Source organism: Heloderma suspectum, chromosome 15 (assembly GCF_057233095.1).
Source record: "Heloderma suspectum isolate Gila_16-S chromosome 15, 16-S_ref, whole genome shotgun sequence".
NCBI classification, from domain to species: Eukaryota; Metazoa; Chordata; class Lepidosauria; order Squamata; family Helodermatidae; genus Heloderma; species Heloderma suspectum.
Window position 1 is genome coordinate 1,589,849 of NC_139472.1, and position 20,114 is coordinate 1,609,962.

Here is a 20,114-nt window from a genome sequence, read left to right on the forward strand (position 1 = left end):
GGGCCGCACAGAGGAGGCCCCGAGTGTCTCGGCCCATGGGACCAGGCGCACAGCCGCAGAGCGCAGTACCTGGTCCCTGCTCCAAGAGGAGCTGGTGCACTGCCGCGAGACCCCCATGCAGAAGCAGCGGAGGCAGCCGTCGGGGTTCCTGTGGCTCAAGTGGAAAGACCCCGTGGCACACTCGTTGCAGAGCCGTCCATCAACATTGGGCTGGCAAGAGATTGGAGAGAGAGACAGAGAGCGAGGGGAGAGAGCTGCAGCAGGGCAAACCAGGCAAGTAAGGTCCAGGCCACAAAGCTGCACGCTCCCCCTGCTTGGGTGTGCACACGTGCAGCACACACGGCCGGCCGGGGTGAGGGAGGGAGCTGGACGAGGCCTTTGCTCCGGGCTGTCAGTGGGGAAAGAGGGAAGGAGACCTCCACTGTATTTCTCAGGGAAGCTGCTTAAAAACTGTCTGATCTGAGTAACCGAAAGCAAGACCAGAAGCACATGGGCGGAACTTCAGGCCCCAGGTCCCAATCCAGCCCTCCTGGCTCCCAATCCAGCCTTCTGGGGTTTCTGCTGCTGGCCATGCCTCCTTCCCTGGCTTCAGCCCCTTTCCCCGACTGCAGATCCGTCGGTGGCTCCCCAGCGTCTGTGCGATTCCCCCTGGTCGGAAAGGCCCAAATGCCCCTACGCGGGCTCCGTTACTGGCAGGAAGCACGTCAAGTGAAAATCTGAGGGTGCTCTTTGCATTTCTGGCCCCACCTCTTCCGCCTTCTGCCTCACCCACCCTGGAATGCGGCCCCCAAGAGCTTCTCTGAAACGGAATTCAGCTGAAAGGGGCTCAACGCCCCTGTCCAAAAGCAATAACCTCAGCGTGTCGACTGAGAATCACGGGCTGGGCGCATGTTTCCGTCTTGCTCCTGGGTTTTTCTGGCACAAGCTCAGCTGTGCGCTAGCTGCCGACCCCACACATTCGAGGCTTTCCCGCTTCCCAGAACTGGCCACAGGTGGGGGAGGCTGCGTCTGGCTGTGAAGGGGGTCTTGACAGCCGTTCCGCGTGCGTCTGCTTGGCTTACCTTGCACTGGCAAGCGCCGTCTGAGGCCTTGCTGCTCCCTCGCTCGTCACACGAGACGAGTTCTTGCTCTGCACAAGGAGAAAAAGGAAGGTTGGAAGGGACAAACCCATAGAGAACCACTGTTCTCCCCTGCCCAGACGTGACCCAGCCCTCCTTCCCAACCTAGCGCCCTTCAGATGTTTTGGACTTCTAATCCCATCTGCCCTGGACAGCACAGACAACGGTCAGGGACCTAACCCCTTGTTTGTGCTTGATGGCCAAGAGTGCACAGGGGCTTGGGAAGAGAGACCCTGGCCAAGCTGGGGCAGGACAGCTGTGGGCACAGGATTGCTACAGGATGGAGGCATGTTCCGGAACATTCCCCGGGAAGCTCTCGGAGGCAGCCATACAAGCTTGTGTGGTCTGCCTGCTGCGCATGAGAGACACCTGAAGCAGGACAAGTGTCACCATCTCATATCAACACTGGGAAACAATGTATGCAAGGAAATCTGGTACAGCTTTTGTACAATCCTATACAATTACGTTGTGCAGGGATTGCACCATCCTGTACAACACATGCAAGGAAAATTTTGTACAATGTACAGGATCCTGTGCCTCTCCTTGGGAGCTGTCTGTTTCTCCCTTTCCCCGTGACAGTGAAGTTCTATGAACGTTTACTCAGAAGTAAGTCCCTCTGTGCTCAACAGGGCTTGCACCCATAGCCATTTATGCAACCTCCCTGCTCTGGTCCGAATAAAGGGACCCCAGAGTACATGGTCCCATACAGTTTTCTGGGGCATGGGGACCATTCGAAGGTTTTACTCACCAGAAGGTTTTACACACCTTTTCTGGGGCATGGGGAGCGTTCAAAGGTTTTACTCACCGGAAGGTTTGACACATCTCCCTCCTGGCTGGATGGGGTTTCCTTCATAGCCTGGCACGCATCTGGAGGGACACATCAGAAAAGATCCCAAGTTAGAGATTTCCCTCTGGCAAGGGGACGGTTAAAACAATGAGGACCCCTTTATGACAACTGCCGGTATGGGGATCTGAGACTTTAAGGAATGTGTCCACTGGTTATGAAGGGATGTGTGGATTTATGGGTGGTGGTGAATATTTGGGGACCAGATTCCTAGGCTCCTGGCCTGCTAGCATTACCATCTGTCCATGCAAAGGAAATTACATGGGGAGGTCCTGCTTGGATGGAGAAGAAGGTCAAAGGTTCAACCTCCAGGTAAAAGGATCAGGTAGCAGCGGGGAGATCCTTGAGATCTCCTCCCAGACAGCACAGACAGCACTGGGCTTGAGAGACTTCTGCCTTCCTTTTTGCATCTGGTCTTTGAGAGTTCCCCTTTGGTTAGCCTTCCCGAAGAGGCTGCCATAGAGGGATATTTGCAAATATATAACTGCAAATTTGCAATTATATATTTGCAATGATAACAGAAAGGAAAAATAATAAGGGGGAGGGGGAAACATAAACAACAACATCAAAGGACAACATAACAAAAAAGTTCATCCATTCAAAATAACTCTTCACAACACCATTAATAAAAAGGAAAGAAAGGCTGATTTTTAAAAAGAGAGGAAGAAACAAACAGCGGCCCACTTGCCTTTCGCAGCGGCGTCCTGTATAGCCTGGGGCGCAGGCGTCACAGGTGGCGTGTCCATCCGTGTCCAGGAAGCAGGACGCGGAGAACCTGTGAGTGGGAGAGAGGGCGCTCACTCCGCCGTCCTCGGCACAACAGCTGCTCTGCCCCGATCAGGGCGCTCGCTGCTGCAGCCGACATCCAGGCAGCGAGGCAGCTCCCAGCAGCGTGCGGAGCGGAGCGGCGCTGTGCAGCATGAGCCGTCGGGGGCGGCTCTCCTGTGAATGCAGCCTCACTCAGCCGCCCTGCGCCTGGGCGTCCCTCTTCAGGGCAGCGGGCGATGCGTCTGCCCTCCCTCCCACAAAGTGGCCGTTGCGGCCGGCAAGCCACGCGCCCTGATGCTGGCCGCAGGTGCACGTCTGGTCTTCACCCAGAAGGCCGTGCACAGAGGGAAGGCGCCTGCAAACCCAGCAGAGCGCTGGCCCTGGGAACGCTTCCCCGCACCCAAGGCCTGCTGCTCGCTCACCTCCGGGGGGCTTCCGTGTACGGGCAGGGGCAGGGACGACAGGCGGTGGGGGTGCCCTTGGTGGCGTCCCCGAAGTAGCCCGGTTTGCATTTGTCGCACTGCGGTCCTTCTGTGTTGTGCTGGCAGTTCTAGGTGGAAGGAGAGGAGCCCGAAGGAGGGTGAAGGGCGGCTGGTTCCCCAAAACAGCCTCGAGGGAGGCCACACAACCCCCGAGCCCCGAACGCCCACGGCCCCCCTCATGCCCCCACAGCCCGCCGCAGCTCACATGCCTTACCAGGCAGTAGCTGGAGGACGGATCGCAGGTGACGGAGTGGCCATTGCAGTTGCAGCCAGAGCATGAGCCGAGGTAAGGGCCGCCAGGCACACGCTTGAAATGCGCCTCGCACCGCTCGCACGAGAGGCCAGAGTAACCGGCGGGGCACCTGAGGAGGGGGGGACAAGCGGAGCTGAAATGGCAGGGGCAGAGGCAGCCATGAGTGCCCTGAGCAGCGGACACCCTCTCTCGCTGGGGCTGTGCTTCCAAGAGGTCGCGGAGCCCCGAGGGAGCTGCAGCCTGCGGGCCTGACATCCACCCAAAATCGGAGTTGATTCTGCCCCAGCGAGATCCCAGACTGATGCTCGAGAGTCGGGCAGAAGGCGCAACAGCTGCCTCCTGAAGAAATAGCCACTGCAAGTGCACCTCACTCCACGTTGGTGCTGTTCAGTTAAGTCTAGTGCTCTGTTTTGTCTTCAAGAGTGGCCAAGTGACTCACGAATGGCCCTGCCGGTCATGATATGGCAGGGCAAACTCACACAAGACGCCTAGAGCCTGCAGAGGCTTCCCTTCTTTCTCTCTGCTTGGGGCTCTGGGAGGCGGGATGGTGTGAGGTGAACTGAGAAAGGGGAGGAAGACGCTGGGCCTGCCTGACAGCAGGCATGATGGGAGGTGCAGTCCCAAACATCTGGAGGGTGCCAGCTTAGGGAAGCCTGGTTTTGATCACCAGGTCCCGGCACCTCCCTCCCACCCACTTCCCCCTGTGACAGCACCTGCACTCTTCAACACCGCGTGCCACGCCCAGGTCAGTGAGCTCCGTGGTGGTGGTGTCCATGACCACGTCACTCAGCCCCACACTGGCCATCCGGTTGTCGTAGACCGTTTGGATCATGACCGCTTCCAGGTTCTGCAGGGCAAACAGCAACTCCTCACGGCTCACCGAGGCCCCGGACTCCTTCTCCCAGTTCTCCTGCAGATGCAACATCAGGGGGATGGAGAGGGGCACAGACACACGGGCGGGATGTGTGGGAGGGAAGAGCCAAGCAGCCCCACGGGATTCTAGGACTGCCAGAGCACCTGGACCAACAGCCTGAGGAGCGCCCAATCCCGCTCCTCAGCTGCGGCCCATGGCGGGCCAGGGAGATTCTCCCTACCCCGTATGATGCAAACCACCAGGGACTAGCTGCGTGGTGGGAACTGGCCCAGCAGCTGCACCCAGCTGGGTTTTCTCAGGAAGGTTCAGGGCATGGGCTTCACATCCTGGCAGAGGCACTAATGGGTCATCTTATCTGAAGATCAGGACAGGGTCATCTCTCCTGATCCACTGGAAGGCTGTGTGTGTGTGGTTTCCCTTTGTGAAGTGCAGCTTGGCTCACTCGTTTGAATCGTCTGTGAGGTCTTCTGAGAGCCTGTGTGGTGTACTGGTTAGAGCTGGGGTGCTGAGCCTCTTTCGGCCTGAGGGCTCAAATCAATTTCAGAGAAACTCTCGGGGGCTGCATTCCACTGGAGGAGAGGGCCAAAATACTCGCTGATCTTATCTGAAATCTCTTCCTGACAGTAACTCAGCCTAGGAGAGGCGTGTCAACCTTTTAGAATGGGGGAGAAGCTGCACAGAAGCTGGGAAACCATCAAACGGCCAGTCGGTGGTTGGAGGAAAGTGGTGGGGCCAGGGAAGGGGCGTGGCCATCTGGGGGTCCCCTGAAGGCCAGATTGGAACCCCCGGAGATCTGGATTTGGCCCCCAGGTCTGAGGTTCTGCATCCCTGCTTAAGACTCAGGGTCTGTAACATCTAAACACAGAGGAGGGAGGAGAGAACCTGTTTGCCTGAGACCTGCATGACAGGTTGGGGTCTCCAGGGACCCTGTCCCTCACCCCCATGGAAGAGGCTTCAGCGTCAGCAGGCCTTGGAGGGACATGCCGCCCCCTCCCCATCTGGCTGCACTCACCTCGCTGAAATGGACCTGGCGCTGGTTCACCACTGACGGCTGTGTGGGCACCTGCACCCGGTAGAGGAGTTTCTGCCCGTTGCCCACAATGACGACGTTGGGTTTTTGCACGGGCTCCGACTGGCCCCGCGCCAGGCCGTAGCGCACCTTGAACTGGAGGTAGCCGCCGTAGGAGTCCAGCTGCAAGCAAAGCATGGGAGGAGGCGGAGATCAGAGTTGCCCTCTCGCCTGCGGTCAGCACCATTCAGGCGGGCCAACAAGAGGCATCCTCCTCCGCCCCTCTCCACGCGAGCCTGCCTGTGCGCTACAGTCATCACCGGAGACCCCCGCCATCTGGGCTGCGAGGGGAAACCAGAGGAAGGCTGGCGGTGGCCCCCTGTCGGTGGACTCGCCTGGCGCTTGTCTGGAGACCATTACCCCAGACCTTCGATGGCGCGAGCTGTTCCTCTCTGCTGCTGGTTTTACGCTGCCCTTTCCACCTGTTTTGCAGCTCTCCATTTGTATGCGTTGTTATTCGGGTTAAGACCGCAACGCACAAGCAATTGATCCATTAGGATCAGCCTTCTCCAACCTGGTGCTCCCTCCAGATGTGTTGGACTGCAACTCCCATCACTGGCCATGCTGGCTGAGGATGATGAGAGTTACAGTCCAACACCTCTGGACAGGACCAGGTCGGGGAAGCCCGAGCTGGATCAATTGATTTCAAAACTAAACACTTTTAAAGGAAGTTATTTTAAATGCAAGTTCTTAAAAATAACTGCAGGTGGCTAAGGAGGCAAATCCCGTCTCCCTCTCTCTTCCCACATAGGGAAGGGTGCCTCTTCTGAGATGACGTGAGCATGTTCTCTAAAAATAAACGAAGGGCTCATCTTGCTTCAGAACCATGGTTTTTACCTCTGTGCAAATGTAATCAATAGACCCATCAACCACAGCAGTCTTCCTAACCTGGTGCCCCCCAAACATTTAGGACTACAACTCCCATCCACCCCAGCCAGCAGGATCAATGGTCAGGAATTCTGGGAGTCATCCTCCAAAACATCTGTAGGGCACCAAGTTGGGAAAGGCTGCCCTAAAGCTCCTATGATTTGCAGACCCTAATTGCCGTCTGGGATTATTTTGTTCGAAGCCGGCCTGGGGATGTTGGGTGGTTGCTTTTTGAAGGGCAGGATACAAATGCCAGGAACGACAAGTACAACAGTCAGCACTCGCTGATGCCCAGGGTCAGGGGGTCCAGATCCCAGTAGGACGGCAGCGTGGGAAGCGGCCTCAGGAAGAGACCAGGGCAGAGACGCAGCGGGCCCAGGCGCAGCTGAGACACAACCTCTTCCCAGCCTCCCCGTGTGTTCCAGCATCGCTCCTCCTCACCTTGTTCCCAAGGAACTGCCTGGGGAGCGTCCAGAATGAGTCGTGGGCCAGGAAACGGCGGGAGAGGTCGACTAGCTGGAACTCCTGCAAGCCGGGGTCGATCTGGAGCTGCGTCGAGGACAGCGGGGGCGTTCCGGGCTGCGAAGGCGCCGTCACGTCAACCCCTGGAGGGACAGGGACAGGGAAGCAACACAGGGAGGGGGGAGCTTTGCCAGGGCTCCGCCAGGAAGGCACTTTGTCTGCGCTGAGAGGCCCTGCTGCGCTTCCGAGTGCTTCACACTGCCCTGCCTGAACCTCAGCGGGTGCTGAGGTCCCTGGTTCAGTCCCCGCCATCTCCAGGATCAAGTGGCCAGAAGGAGATGCCTTTCCGCTGGCGACCTTGGAGATACGCTGCCGCTCCATGTGGACCAGACTCCCCCAACCTCGTGCCCTCTAGATGTGTTGGGCTGCAATTCCCATCATTCCAAGCTAGCATGGCCAAGGGTCAGAAATGCTGGGAGCCGAAGTCCAAAACAGCTGGAGATCTACTTTCTGCCCACCTGTGGCGTAGACAAGCCTCACTTAGACGGGCCAACCGTTTGACTCAGCATCACGCGTTCATACGTATTCAGATGTTTCTTTGCCGAAAAGCTCTACGTGTCCTGAGCTGCCTCCCACCCCAAATTCTGATTTGCCCCGACTGTGGCCACCAAACACCCCTCCACACACCCCGATCCCGCCACCTTACCTTTGAAGTCGTCAGGCACGTCGAAGCGTAGGCGTATGTGGTGGCGGTGGCGGCTGGTGCCACGGCATGCCGTGGTGACGCCGAAGCAGAAGCAGGGCAGGCACTGGGCGGCCCCCTCGACGTGGAAGTGCCCTTCGGAGCAAGGCCCTGCATGTGGGGTGGAAGAGAGGGGGTCAGAGATCAAGGCCACCCCAAGGCTCAACCAACTGTGCAGTGGTGCAGAGTAACAGAACCACAGACCAGAAGGCGGGAGGGGGCCTACAAGGCCCTCGAGCCCAGCCTCTGCTCGACGCAGGAGTCCGAGTCAAGCATCCCTGCCAGGTGGCTGCCCAGCCTCGTCTTGATGCCTCCAGCGTGTGCAAGCCTTTCCAGCAACCGCAGGTGAGAGTGAGTTTGTCGCGGTTTCTCAGGCGAGATTTAAAAATGGACGCTAGACATGCTCAGGGCACCACCCCAGATGGTCTTGGTTACCAATTAGGGTCTCTGAGATTCTGTCTGGCCCTGAATTTCTTGGCAGCCCCGAGAGGCAGCACCCCCAAAGCTCAGCTCTGCCGTGATACTCACCAGGCACTCTCTTTCTCTCAGCTTAGCCTACCTCACAGGGAGGGGAAAAGAAGGGCTTGAGCGACTTAGAGAAAAGGCAGGATATAAATATCACAGGAAGAAAGATGCAAGACGCAGACAGAAATGACAGATCAGGGGCAGGCAACTTCTGACCCTCCAGATGTTTTGGCCTACAACTCCCATCAGCCCTAGTCAGCATAGCCAATGGTAAGGGGCCATGGGAGGTGTAGGCCAATATCTGAGGGCCATAAGTTGCCCACCCTTCAACAGACAAACACAGGATGCAAATGGATTGATAAGGCAGGCAGATGCAGGAAAACTTGGTCCCCTCCAGATGTGTGGTGGGGACCAGATTCAGGAAATCTGACACAGACAGACAGACAGACAGACAGACCCAGGTGCCAGTGGAGAGACTGATGAGCTATGGAGTCCCTGAACTACATTCATGACCCTCCACCTCCTCCCCCCCGCCCCCGCAAGCTCACCTCGACCAGGTGTGAGGCTCAAGACGCCATCCGGGATGCCAAACACCATGCCCCGGGCATTGATGGCCTCGCAGGTGTAGGCCCCCTGGTCGGCCTCCTTCACGTCCTTGATGACCAGCGTCCCCCGGCCGTCCTCGCTGGTGATGGACACCCTGTGGGGCGGAGGGGGGAGTCAGCGTCCCAAGCCCCAGGGTGGCTGGGTGGGGAGGGGAGAGGGGGAGGGCACGCCTGGACCAGTGGCTTACCTGGGGCTGCTGGGGATGTGACCCCAGTTGAGCCTCCAGGTGATGATGGGTGTGGGAACTCCAACGGCCACACAGGTGAAGCGGACTGTCACTCCAGGGGCAACATGGATGGACTCCTCAGGGGGGGTGATCACCTGCGGAGGGACTGGGAGAGAGGAAGGGGGAAAAGAAGGAAAACGGCATTCTCTCTCTCTCTCTCACACACACACACATGAAATACAAAAGGTAAAACTGAACTGCACCAGGCTAAAGGGAACAGCTCTTCTCTGCTCAGGGCACCATAAGACTATGGGAATCATTGCCACGTGATGCCACAGCAGCCCTTGGCTTTGATAAGGGCGCACGGCGCAGCGACATTTTGCTTGAAGAAGAGCCGAGGTTCGACCCCTGGCCCCGCCAGTTAAGCTACAGGCGGGGTGGGGACCTAGCTCTGCCCTAGAGATGGAGCAGAGAGGGGATTGATTTGCTTTGCATTTTAATACAAACCAACCTAATTTGCATTTCCCAAATTAAGATGTAAACCAGAATGTAATTATCCTTCAGCTTTCATAGTTTCCCAAATTTTGCAGTGCGGTTCTCAGCTCAAAAAGCGTACACAAAAATGCTTACAGTAGATGAACTGCGCACAAAAGTATATGTACACGTCTGCTAATGTATGAGTTTTTCCATGCGCTTTAGGAACACAGGAAGCTGCCTTGTACTGAGCCAGACCCCGGGTCCATCTAGCCCAATACTGTTGACACTGACTGGCAGCAGCAGCTCTCCGGGGTTTCAGGCAGGAATTTTTTCAGCCCTACCTGGAGATGCTGCTGGGGACTGAACCTGACCCTTCTGCAGGCAAAGCAGAAGCTCTACCCTGAGTTACAGCCATTTTGCTAATGTATATATTAGGAGAAATGCGTACCAGAATGCACACACTAGCAGCAGTGCATACAAAAACGCGTACACGGGAAGAAACGGGTACAAAAATGTGCATGCCTTTTGGCACTGACTCTAACTGAACATTGTGTGAACTGATGTGGAAATGGGAGAGAACGAACTTGGAAGTTCTAGAAGCTGAGACAGACAGATTTCCCCCCCAACCCTGCCCCCCCGCATCTTTCCACATCCACAGGCCCCTGCTGGTCCCCGTCCCACTCACCGCATCCGATCTCGTCTGAGCGATCTGGACAGTCGGTCTCCTCGTCGCACTGGTAGCTGGCTGGAATGCAGGTGCGGGTGGACACGCAGACGAACTGCTCCGGGCCACAGGTGTCCCCGGGGGCTTTCGTGGCTGGGGTGGGGGGGAAAGGAGCATGAGCGGCATCAACACAAAAGTCGCCCCCCTCTTCCTTCAGAGCTGTGCCTCCCCCTTCCAGTTTCCACTCATGGTGGCGCAGGGGCTCAGACTCTTTTGCGGGGGTGCAGAACCTCTCTCAGCCAGAGGGCTGCATTCCGCTTCAGAGAAGCTCTTGGGGGCTGCATGCCACTGGTGGGCGGGGCCAAAGGCAACAGGGCAGAGCGAAAAATACCAGCACATTTTGGCTTACAGCTCTTCCTGCGGATAACTAAGACTTAGAAAAGGCATTTCAGCCTTTGAGAAAGGGGAAAAGAACGGTCAAAATCCAGGAATCCATCAAACATAAATTCATCACACATTCACCAAATATTGTATTTCAGTGTGAACCACTTAGGGATTTTAATATATTAAGCTGTATAAAAGTATTTATTATAAAGAAAGAAAGAAAGAAAGAAAGAAAGAAAGAAAGAAAGAAAGAAAGAAAGAAAGAAAGATCGGTGGTAGGGCGAAAGAGAGTGGGGCCTTCTGGGGAATTCCAGAAGGCAAGATTTGTCCCCCAGGGCAGAGGTCCTACACCCCTCCTCTCTTGCCTCTGGCATTCTGTCACACTGCAAACTCCTGGAGCTACTTCCATCCGAGTCCGAGCAGCCGCAGGGTGTGCCAACTACCCACACTGGGGCTCATACAGACCTGCAGGAGCCCTGGAATCCCAGGCGCCTGCAAACCGGCAGGCCGGCCGGCTGTCGCTCCACTCGTCCCTCCGCCCTCACTTCCCTCCCTCCCCTGTGCCAGCACGCCAAAGGCTTACGGCAATTGATCTCGTCAGAGCCGTCCGTGCAGTCGTTGTCCCCGTCGCACCGCCAGAGCTTGAGGGCGCAGTGCCCATTCCGGCACTTGAACTCGTTGGGTTCGCAAGGGAAAGGGGTGCCTGTCCAGGAGAGCAGAGAGCGTTGACCCTCTGGCTCCTCTTGCGGGCCCTTGGCGTGGTCCGCCACCCTCCCCTTGGGCTGGAGGGATGGCAGCGCCAGCCGAGAGAGAGCCCCGGCCTGCCTCTAGCTGTCTTCCCGGCTGGGGCAGCCTCGCTGCTCTGGTGCAGCCACACCGGGGACTCACCGCAGTTCAGCTCATCGCTGCCGTCCCGGCAGTCCCTCTCGCCGTCGCACAGGTAGTCCCGGGGGATGCACTGCTTGTTGGAGCAGACAGCCTCGTCTTTCCGGCAGGGGCGCACCTCTGGGGACAGCGATGGCTTGGGGGTGACGGCCCGAGGAGGCGGAGTGACCGGTGCTCGGCGGGTGGTCACCGGGGATGTGCTGGCAGGGATGCGGGTGGTGACTGGCCGCGGGGGGACGGCGCTCCCCCGTGGAGGGATTGCAGCGTGTTCTGAGAGCAAGCAAAGAGGACAGGAGGCTAGTGGCAGCAATCGGGCCTGGAGGTGATGGGTTGCGAGACACCAGCGGCATCTGGAGCCAGGGCTCCCAGCAGCCACCGGCACCAAACCCCTACAGTTTTGTGCCAACCATAAGCCAGGCAGATCGCACTCCGAGGCCCAAAAGGTGACATCTCAGCTGTGGTCCGGGCGGCCCAAACATTCCATCAGCTGACCCCAAGGGCCAATCCCTGCCCACCAGGCACTATTAAACCCCAGCTTCAGAGTTTGCGCTGCAGCCTGAGCAGGTCGGCATGGGGCACTGCCTACGCGGCTCTCCTCTCTTTTCCAGATTGCTGCCTCAGATCTTGACACCCGCCACCTTTTTGCTATGCACCTCTCTCTGGCCCCTTTTGTTACTTGTTTGTGGTGCCGGGGCTCACCCAGATTCCAGCAAGGCTGTACTGAGGGAGATGGGAAGGGGAAGCACAGCCATTCCACCAGCCCTGCTGGACGACCCCTTGCTTTTTTCTCTTCCCTCCCCATCCCTTCTCCCTTGTGTCGTGTCTTCTTAGACTGTACACCTGCGGGCAGGGGCTGCCTTGTTGAACGGATTATACGTGAGCTGCTTTGGGAGCCTCTTTGGTTGAGGAGCAAGATAAAAATACCCTCCTGAAAACATCTTTATTTCAAGAAGCTTTCCTTGATTGACCAGCCACGGTTTTTACTGGTGTTTCCTTTTTAAAAACAATTTTTTTGAAGATGGAGTTTTATTCTTTTTATCTTTCTGTCTATTATTGTTCACCACTCTGGAATCTGTTTAGATGTGGAGGCGTATGTAAATGTAGGAAAGCAAACAAGTAAGCAAGCCAGCCTTGCCTGTTTTGGACCATGTAGCTGCTTGTGGCACACATGAAAAGACGCCCTGCTCCCCCACCCGCCCTGGACTACAACGGCCTGGAGCCTGCCCCTTACTGAGGACTGACTGGGGGGAGGGATGCAGAAGGCACAAGAGGGCCAAATGATCAGGCTCCCTAGAAAGGGGCTCACAAGAAGTGACCAAACCCAAAAATGGGAAGGCAGGACGTGCCCCAGGATGTCCGAATCACAGAACAGAATAGTAGGGTTGGAGGGGGCCTATAAGACCATCAAGTCCAAAGCAGAACCAGAGAGTTCAGCATGTCGTCCCCCCGCCCCTGCGGCCTCCTGGCTCTGGAGAAATACAGCTCTGCCCCCCCCAACACTCCCCATGATGTGACCAGGGAGGTGTTTCTGAAAGAGTGCCTGATCCCCAGCCAGAACGCCCAGGCGAGAGGCAGCTCCGGGCAGGAAAACACACGGCCCTGCTGTGAAGTGGACAGACCGTGGCACTTGGAGTGGGGTTCATGTCCCCACTCAGCAACAGAACTCACTCGGGACCCTGGCCCAGTCTCTCTTTCTCTCTTAGCCTAACCTACCTCACAGGGCTGTCGTGAGGCTCCAAGGGAAACCAGGGACACTGCCCACAAGAGGGACAGAAAAATTAAAGGGGGGGGGGGCAACACCTCCGGTATAGCAGGGGAGCAGTTCCTCTGTAGCAGAGGTCCCAGTCCAGCCCTCCAGGTTCCCCAGAAGGATACGCCCCTGCCTCTGGCCCCACCCCTTCCCCCCAACCACAGATCGTTTGGGGGTTTCCTAGCTTTTGAACCTACCCCCCCTTTCTAAAAGGTTGAAATGCCTCTCCTAAGGCTGGGTTACTGGCAGGGAGAGCGTTCAGCTATAACATGCCGCCCACCACCGCAGTGCGGCCCCCAAGGGCTTCTCCAGAATGGAATGCGGCCCTCTGGCCGCAAGAGGCTCAGCCCTGCAGCTGCGGAGGCTGCCCTCTCCCGCATCTCACCACAGCCGTCCTCATCGGAGGCGTCCTCGCAGTCAGGGTGTCCATCGCAGCGGTATGCCAGGTGCACGCACTGCCCGCTGTCACAGGCAAACTCCTCGTTGGCACACTCACGGAGGTGGGGTGTCACGTCTTCATGGGGTGGGGTGAGAGGAGAGAAGTGAGGCCGAATCCCAAATGTGGGGGGGTGAAGAGAGACGCTGGCTACCTCCAAATTCTCCACCGCCTTCCAACGCCACCCCATTCAGCCCCCAGCACTCACCACAGTCCAGCTCATCCGACATGTCCCTGCAGTCTGGTCGGCGGTCACAGAGGAACTCCCTGGGCACGCACTCCCCGCTCCGGCAAGAGAACTCGTCAGCGGTGCAGGCGCGTATTTCTGGGGGCACTAAAAGCAGAGCTCAGGATCAGGGCCGCTGCACAGGGCGAGGCAGTGTGTGTCTGTGTGTGTATACGCACAGGCGGAACTGGTTGGGAAGGCCCTCCCTCTGCACCCCGGCAAACTCCCCACATCGAGGATGATGGATGACACCGAACCTTCCTAACGATCCAGTTCAAAGCATGAGCGTAGCACACTCAGAAAGCGCGCTGGGCCATTCCACCCCTCTGTCTAAGTCTCCTCTGGCCGAGACTCTACAGCTGGGTTCACACCACACAACAAGCTAGAGTACGGGCTGAGTGTGGGCTGTTGTTGAATCGTGGTTGTTGTGTTGTGTGAACCCGGCTGCACTAACAAACCATGGGTTGTTAACCATGGAGAAGCCACAAAAAGAATTCATGGTTTGTTGTTGGGTTATGAACTGTGGCCTGTTCATGGTTGACAAATCATGGTTTGCTAGCGCACCTGGGTCCACACAACAATCCACGATTCAAGAACAACCCACAGTTCAACAATAACCAACACTCAACCCATACTCTGGCTTGTCGTGTTGTATGAACCAGGTCTAATTCCCCCCCCCCCCCCGCTCACATAACTGGTTGCAGCGCTGCTCGGTGGCATCAGGGACACCTCTTTCTCCCCCCGCCCCGCCCCTGCTTCTGCCACTGTAGCAACCACGTAACGGAGAGCGCAGTGGGGTCCGAAATGGGTTCGGAATCCGTCTCGGAAGTGACCGAGTTCCTTTCCTCGGCTTGGTTTGCCCAGCCCAGCTCTGAATCAGGTGGGGTTGGCCTCCCGCTGCTGATGGAGACGGCTGCTCGCTCAGCCCTTGCCCAAGAACCCCATCGTGCCTAGCAAGCCACGGACAAGGAACACGGCACTGCTCGTTCGCCAGTCCCTCGGGATCCGGTAGGATGCAGATGGAGGCCCCGGGAGTCGTCGGCCCGGATGGCCACAATTTTAACCCTACAGGTGACATACTGGCCGGCAGGATTTGCCAGCCGCCTCTTCCCCCAAGTTCTCCGCACCATCAGATGCGACTTCAGATGAAGTCAGACTGTTAGCCCAGCCTTACGCAACCCGAGACCCTGCGGATGTGTTGGGCGGCAACTCCCAGAGCCCTCCGGCCAGCCACTGCGGTCCAACACACTCCAAAAGCCCGCGGCGCACAGGTCGGGGCTCGGGGGGGTTGTTCTGGGACACGTAGTGCAACACATCTGGAGGGCACCAGGTTGGGGAAGGATGGTAGTCCAGCACAGCGCACTCAGGCAGGATGGGTCTTCGCCATTGCGTCCAACCCAGAATTTTTAACTGGAGGTGCCGGGGATCGAACCTTCTGCATGCAAAGCGAGGCCTCGACCATGGAGCTTCAGCCCCTCTTGCACAAAGCTTTCCATGTTTCACCCAAACTAAGCAGTGGGGGGGGGGATGCATTCCACTGTGATTAAACACAGGCTCAAGAATGGGGCAATTCTGCCTCCCCTCTCTGCCTTTGCCCCCTCCCCAAAACATGAGCCCGTGAGCCCCAGGCGGCTACTGAAGTCCAAGGAAGCGAAAACCTCTGCCACACTTTGTTTGGGGTCAGGCACATTCCAAAAACCCACAGCACACGGTTAGGGGCTGCAAGCGCAAGCCAAGCACAGCAAGAGGAAACTCCCCCACACACACACATGTACACACACATGCCAGCCCCCCAGGGTAGGCTCTCTTTCTGCTTTGTGATGCTCAAGTCCTTTTCAAGATGCACTCCAACTCTGTTGCAATTGGCTTGCTTTCAACTCTTGCTCAGTGCTGTGGGATCAGGGCAAAACCACAAGATGTGACTGAGAGAGGTTAAGTTGGTGGGAACACAGGACAGGGTCTTCTCTGTGCCAGCCCCCCAGCTGTGGAACTCTCTCCGGAAGGAAGTTAGGCTGCCCCCTTCTTTCTCCAGGTTTTGGCAGGCTGTTAAAACTTTTATTTTGAATCTCTTAGTTCTGCACTCCTTAGCTCTCAATTTCTGCTGTTGGCGCTGTTTTAAAGTTTTCAGATTTTAAAGTTTTCAAATTGTTTTGTGAAGTTTTTTCAAATACATTTGTAAGGCTTTTCAGTGGTTGAAATTTTTTAACTGGAAGTCGCCTTGGGGGCCTAATTAAATGCAAAAACAGACAGACAGACAGACAGACCACAGAATGGGCAGGGCTTGTTTCCTGGACAAAGCAAGGGGCCAACGGGCAGGGAGTTTCCAGGCAGGGGGAAGCACCCCAAGCAGGCCCCTTGCCCCAGCTTAGCCGGCGAGGGGCCGGGGGGTGCTCGGCACACTCCTCCTGGACCTGCCCGCCCTTGGCCTCACAGTCGCCCCGTCCAGATGGACCAGGAAGCGAGATCGCCTCTCTTCCAGCTCTCTCCGCTGGGGCAGGGCCAAGCCCACACGTCCGTTCAGAGGGGGCCAGTGCAGGATAAGCCCTGGCCTTTGGCCACGGAGATCGCCTGCCAACACTCCCCAGCTGCCGGGCAGAAGACGCTCCACTCAGCCCAGGTTCCCCTGCACAAGTGCGCACGGCCCGGCAGCGGCACTCCACGGGGCCACCAAGCTCAGGAGCAGCAGGAAGCAGCACATGGCAACGGCGAGCTCCATCGGGCCCGGCCAGGCGAGAGCCCCAGTGGGGGTCCAGGAACGGCACGCATCGCAGGAAAGGCTCACACGCACACACCTGGCACAAGCAGACCGGTGCAAGGAGACCTGGAGCCCCCCTCCCATGAGGGGCTGTGTGCACAGCAGGGGGACAGGCGGCCGTGGCTGATGCCGGCCCCGTGCACGCATGTGCAAATGGGCGGCCTGCTAAGACCTACGCCCTGTGTGTGGAGATAGTTTCCCTCCCTCTCTTGCTAGGACTCGGCGGGAGCTGCTCACTGAAAACAGGCTGGCAGGGGATTCAGGACAGGCAAAAGGAAGCCATTCTTCGCACACAGCTGGGCTGACCTGTGGAACTCCCTGCCACAAGGTGTGGAGGCAGCGACTGGCTTAGATGGCTTTTAAAAGGGACTGGACAGATTCCTAAGGGAGGACAAGGAGGAGACGTGCCAGTGCCTTTTAGCCATAGTAACTCAGTGGAACCTCCACGTCCAGGGGCAGTGCAGAGGGAGAGGGCTGTTCAACTGCTGTCCTGCTTGCAGACGTCTACCTGGCTACTGCGGGAAGCAGGATGCTGGATTAGCAAAGCTTGTGACATCCGTTCCAGCAGGGCTCTTTTTGATCAATTATTAGCCACTGTGGTGAGGCGTAAAGCCTCCATGTACAAAGGCAGCCTACCTTTGAAGATCAGAGGCCGGGGGCAAACAACGGGTGAAGAGAGGCCTGGGCCTCTTTCAGCCCAGGGGCCAAAGTCCAACCAAGAGAAACCCTCAGGGCATCACCCCTGTGGTGGGTGAGGCTGAAGGCCAAAGAGGGCAAAAATGCCCGCCTGCTTGAGCTTGAAGCGCTCACTGCCCGTGGCTGAGCCTCGGGAGGGCGAGGCTGCCGCTGGGCTCGGCAGGCCCCACCGTGGGCTCTTCCGCCGCCCTTAACGCAGCAAAGGCGCATGGGGAATGGTGGGCGGCAGAGGGTCACTCCAACGCCTCCCCGTTGTAAATTGGTGCGGCCAGGCTGCCCGGAGCCTGCAGATGGTGAAACCCGAGCCCTGGAGCAGGAACGGGCCCTGCACAGGCTCTTGTTTCTTCCGGCCGGGCTCCCAGGGAGCTGCCAGGGAACGGAGCCAAGGAGGCGCCTGGTGTGCGTGCGTGTGGTGACGGATGCTGGGGGGAGGATGCCCTGGCAGCCAGATTCACAAGGACGTCGGACGCTGCCTTGCTCTGAGTCGGGCCCTTGCCCCATCGAGCCCAGAGTTGTCAACACTGATTGGGAGCCATGGTTCTCCAGGGTTTTAAGCAGGATTCTTCCCATCCCTATTGAAAGATGTCAGGAATTGAACCTGGGATGTTCTGCATGCAAAGCAGGTTCCCTGCCCTGAGGTATGGGCCGTCCCCTAAAGAGAAAGCAAGATTCCAGTCCTCATGCTTCTGAACTACAGGAACAAAGGAAGCTGCCTTCTACTGCTGGTTCCTCTACCTCAGTATTGTCTACAACTGGGATAGACAACCTGGTACCCTCCAGATGTTTTGGACTACAGCTCCCATAAATCCCTCACCATGCTGGCTGGGGTTGGTCGGAACTGTAGTCCAAAACAGGACCTACTCCTGGCCTACACTGAGCGGTATTGGCTCTCCAGGGTTTCAGACAGGGCTCTTTCCCAGCCCTACCTGGAGATGCTAGGGATCGAACTTGGGACCTTTTAAATGTAAAAAGTGGGCTCTACCACTGAGCTACAGCCTCTCCCCTAAGAGTGCAGCCAATCAGTTAAGGCATAACCTATCAGTGATCCTGGATCTTGATACCTGGAGATGCTGGGGATTGAACCTGGGACCTTCCCCATGCAAAGCAGGGGCTCCGCCACTGAGCTATAGCCCGTCCCTTGGACAAGGAAGATGAGGTGTTTGGAAAGAGAGGCTCCCCCCTCAACTTCTCTCTCCCTGTCCCTTTGCACTGTTCCGACTCCAGGTCCCTTTGCACTGCTCCAACTCCACACTCACCTGGAGACACCAATGAAACAGGGGGTGGCGGGGTTTGGGCTGGAAGCAAATAGAGAGTTAGCAGCAGACATGGGGGCAGAACCCTGCGCCCCGCAATGAACCACCCCTCCCACACAAGCACACGGGGTCATTCTAGTCTGGCTCAGTTGGTTACCTGCTCCCAGTCGCCGGAACTGGAAGCCCCCCGTGGACGTGACATAGGAGGCGATGGAGCCGCTCTCGATGACCGAGAAGAGCACCTCGCGGATCTGCCCTTCGTCCACGTTTCCCTCGGAGCCCACGTCCAGCTCCACAAAGATGTAGCCATCGACCTCCCTGGGGGGGGGAGAAATGGCAGTGAATGCCCCCCAAAAGGAGGTACAATAGTACTGACAGACAGACACGCCCAATGCAGACAGAGCCCCACGTATGTCGTGTACTGAAGGGAATGAAGCCCCTGCATGGAGTGAGAACCCCCCACCCCGCCCCCCAGCCTCGTGGGGCACTGTCAGGGTCCTAGAACATCTGAGCCTTTTTGGCCCGTGAGCCACAGGATCTGCACCCCCGTTCTAACCCCAAGGCCGGAGTCATATTGCATGGGGCTCCTGATCTTTCTCCACATCCGGCCGCTCTACACTGCTCGCTCCTGGAATCTCACACCTCCCACCCAGTCCGAGTTTCTGTCTGCAAGAGAAGCCCCTAAAGGAAAAAAGTCTCGAATTCTGGCCGTCCCGCTGCCACCCCAACAGGAAAATCAACACCCAGACTCACTTGATGAAGGCCACACTGACCACCTGTTCACCAGGGATTTTGTAGTATTCAGACTCCAGCTGGGGAGAGAAAAACGTATCAGAGAAGAGGCCTCGGGCAGCCCTCTGCTGCAGACGGGGTAGAGAGAACCTCTCTGTCCATGTCCTCACGGCTATAAGCCTCTGGAAAACTCAAGAGTTTGCAGCTCATACGTTCCTGGAGGCAGGGAAGGAAGGACTCTTTTGCACCCCATGCCACGATGGACCAATTCCCAAGCAACGAGACCCCTATTATCTCATTGTAAGGGGCAGCTGCCGTGGTTAATTATTTCTCTGTTTCTCTATCTGCAATATTTCTAAACTGCCTTTCTCCAAAGATTTTTACGAAGAAGGCAGTTCACAAAAATAATCACTTGTTACTTTAGTTATAAAACGGATTACATTTAAACAGGGAAAACACTATGTTCGAAGCAGAGAGAAATCTCCATGTATTTCCGGAACAAAAGACAGGATCGATGTATTTTCAGACCATCTGCAAAAGGAGATCCAGGAAGAACAGAGGTGGGTTTCTCTGGGGAGCGTGTGACATCACACTAGGACCACCACAGAAAAGGCCCTGTTCCTGATAGATGAGAATCTCAACTCCAACAGGATGGAGCCCGCAGCAGCAGATTTTAAAATGCTGGGGCAAGGGAGCCGAATGGGAGAAGGTGTTCCCTGCGATCTTCAACACCCAGAAAGCACTGTAGGGCTTGACAAGTCCACTAGGAGGAACAGGATCCTGTGCCTGGTTGGTGCCTGCGGCTGGAGCGAAACGGGGCTCACCGTGTCTACCACCGCTTCGGAGACGTCCCGGAACTCCTCTGAGTTGACATCGTCCAGGTGCGGGCTGTAGTCAATGGACTTTGTGAAATTCACCAGGGCCCGGAAGTAGACTGGAAGGAAGGCAAGGAAGAAGAAGGGTCAGGGCCACGGCAGGCGGCGCACAGCTCATCCGCCCAGCACAGGTGCCTCCCCCAGCCTAGATATTTCATACCTCGGGGTAGCATACTCACACCTCTGGCCTGCCTTGCTCCTAAGGACAAGCTGCCTTAGGAAAAATGGGTATACTAAATAACGGGGTATAGACTGATGGTGGCAT

General features: G+C 57.1%; 1 protein-coding gene across 1 annotated transcript in view; it reads right to left on the reverse strand.

Annotated features, from left to right (window-relative positions):
- The window catches only part of HSPG2 (heparan sulfate proteoglycan 2), a 127,535-nt gene that overhangs the window by 65,547 nt on the left and 41,874 nt on the right, over positions 1–20,114 (reverse strand). The window contains exons 5-24 of the mRNA XM_084822320.1: positions 19,799–19,908; positions 18,996–19,054; positions 18,400–18,560; positions 13,521–13,646; positions 13,262–13,390; positions 11,130–11,396; positions 10,825–10,944; positions 9,879–10,010; positions 8,738–8,882; positions 8,493–8,644; positions 7,444–7,590; positions 6,717–6,880; positions 5,352–5,531; positions 4,179–4,375; positions 3,427–3,574; positions 3,153–3,280; positions 2,651–2,737; positions 1,924–1,985; positions 1,062–1,129; positions 70–210 (exon numbers count right to left, since the gene is read on the reverse strand). Of these exons, the coding sequence (XP_084678446.1) occupies positions 70–210; positions 1,062–1,129; positions 1,924–1,985; positions 2,651–2,737; positions 3,153–3,280; positions 3,427–3,574; positions 4,179–4,375; positions 5,352–5,531; positions 6,717–6,880; positions 7,444–7,590; positions 8,493–8,644; positions 8,738–8,882; positions 9,879–10,010; positions 10,825–10,944; positions 11,130–11,396; positions 13,262–13,390; positions 13,521–13,646; positions 18,400–18,560; positions 18,996–19,054; positions 19,799–19,908 (2,723 nt within the window). The remainder of the gene's footprint in view (positions 1–69; positions 211–1,061; positions 1,130–1,923; positions 1,986–2,650; positions 2,738–3,152; positions 3,281–3,426; positions 3,575–4,178; positions 4,376–5,351; positions 5,532–6,716; positions 6,881–7,443; positions 7,591–8,492; positions 8,645–8,737; positions 8,883–9,878; positions 10,011–10,824; positions 10,945–11,129; positions 11,397–13,261; positions 13,391–13,520; positions 13,647–18,399; positions 18,561–18,995; positions 19,055–19,798; positions 19,909–20,114) is intronic.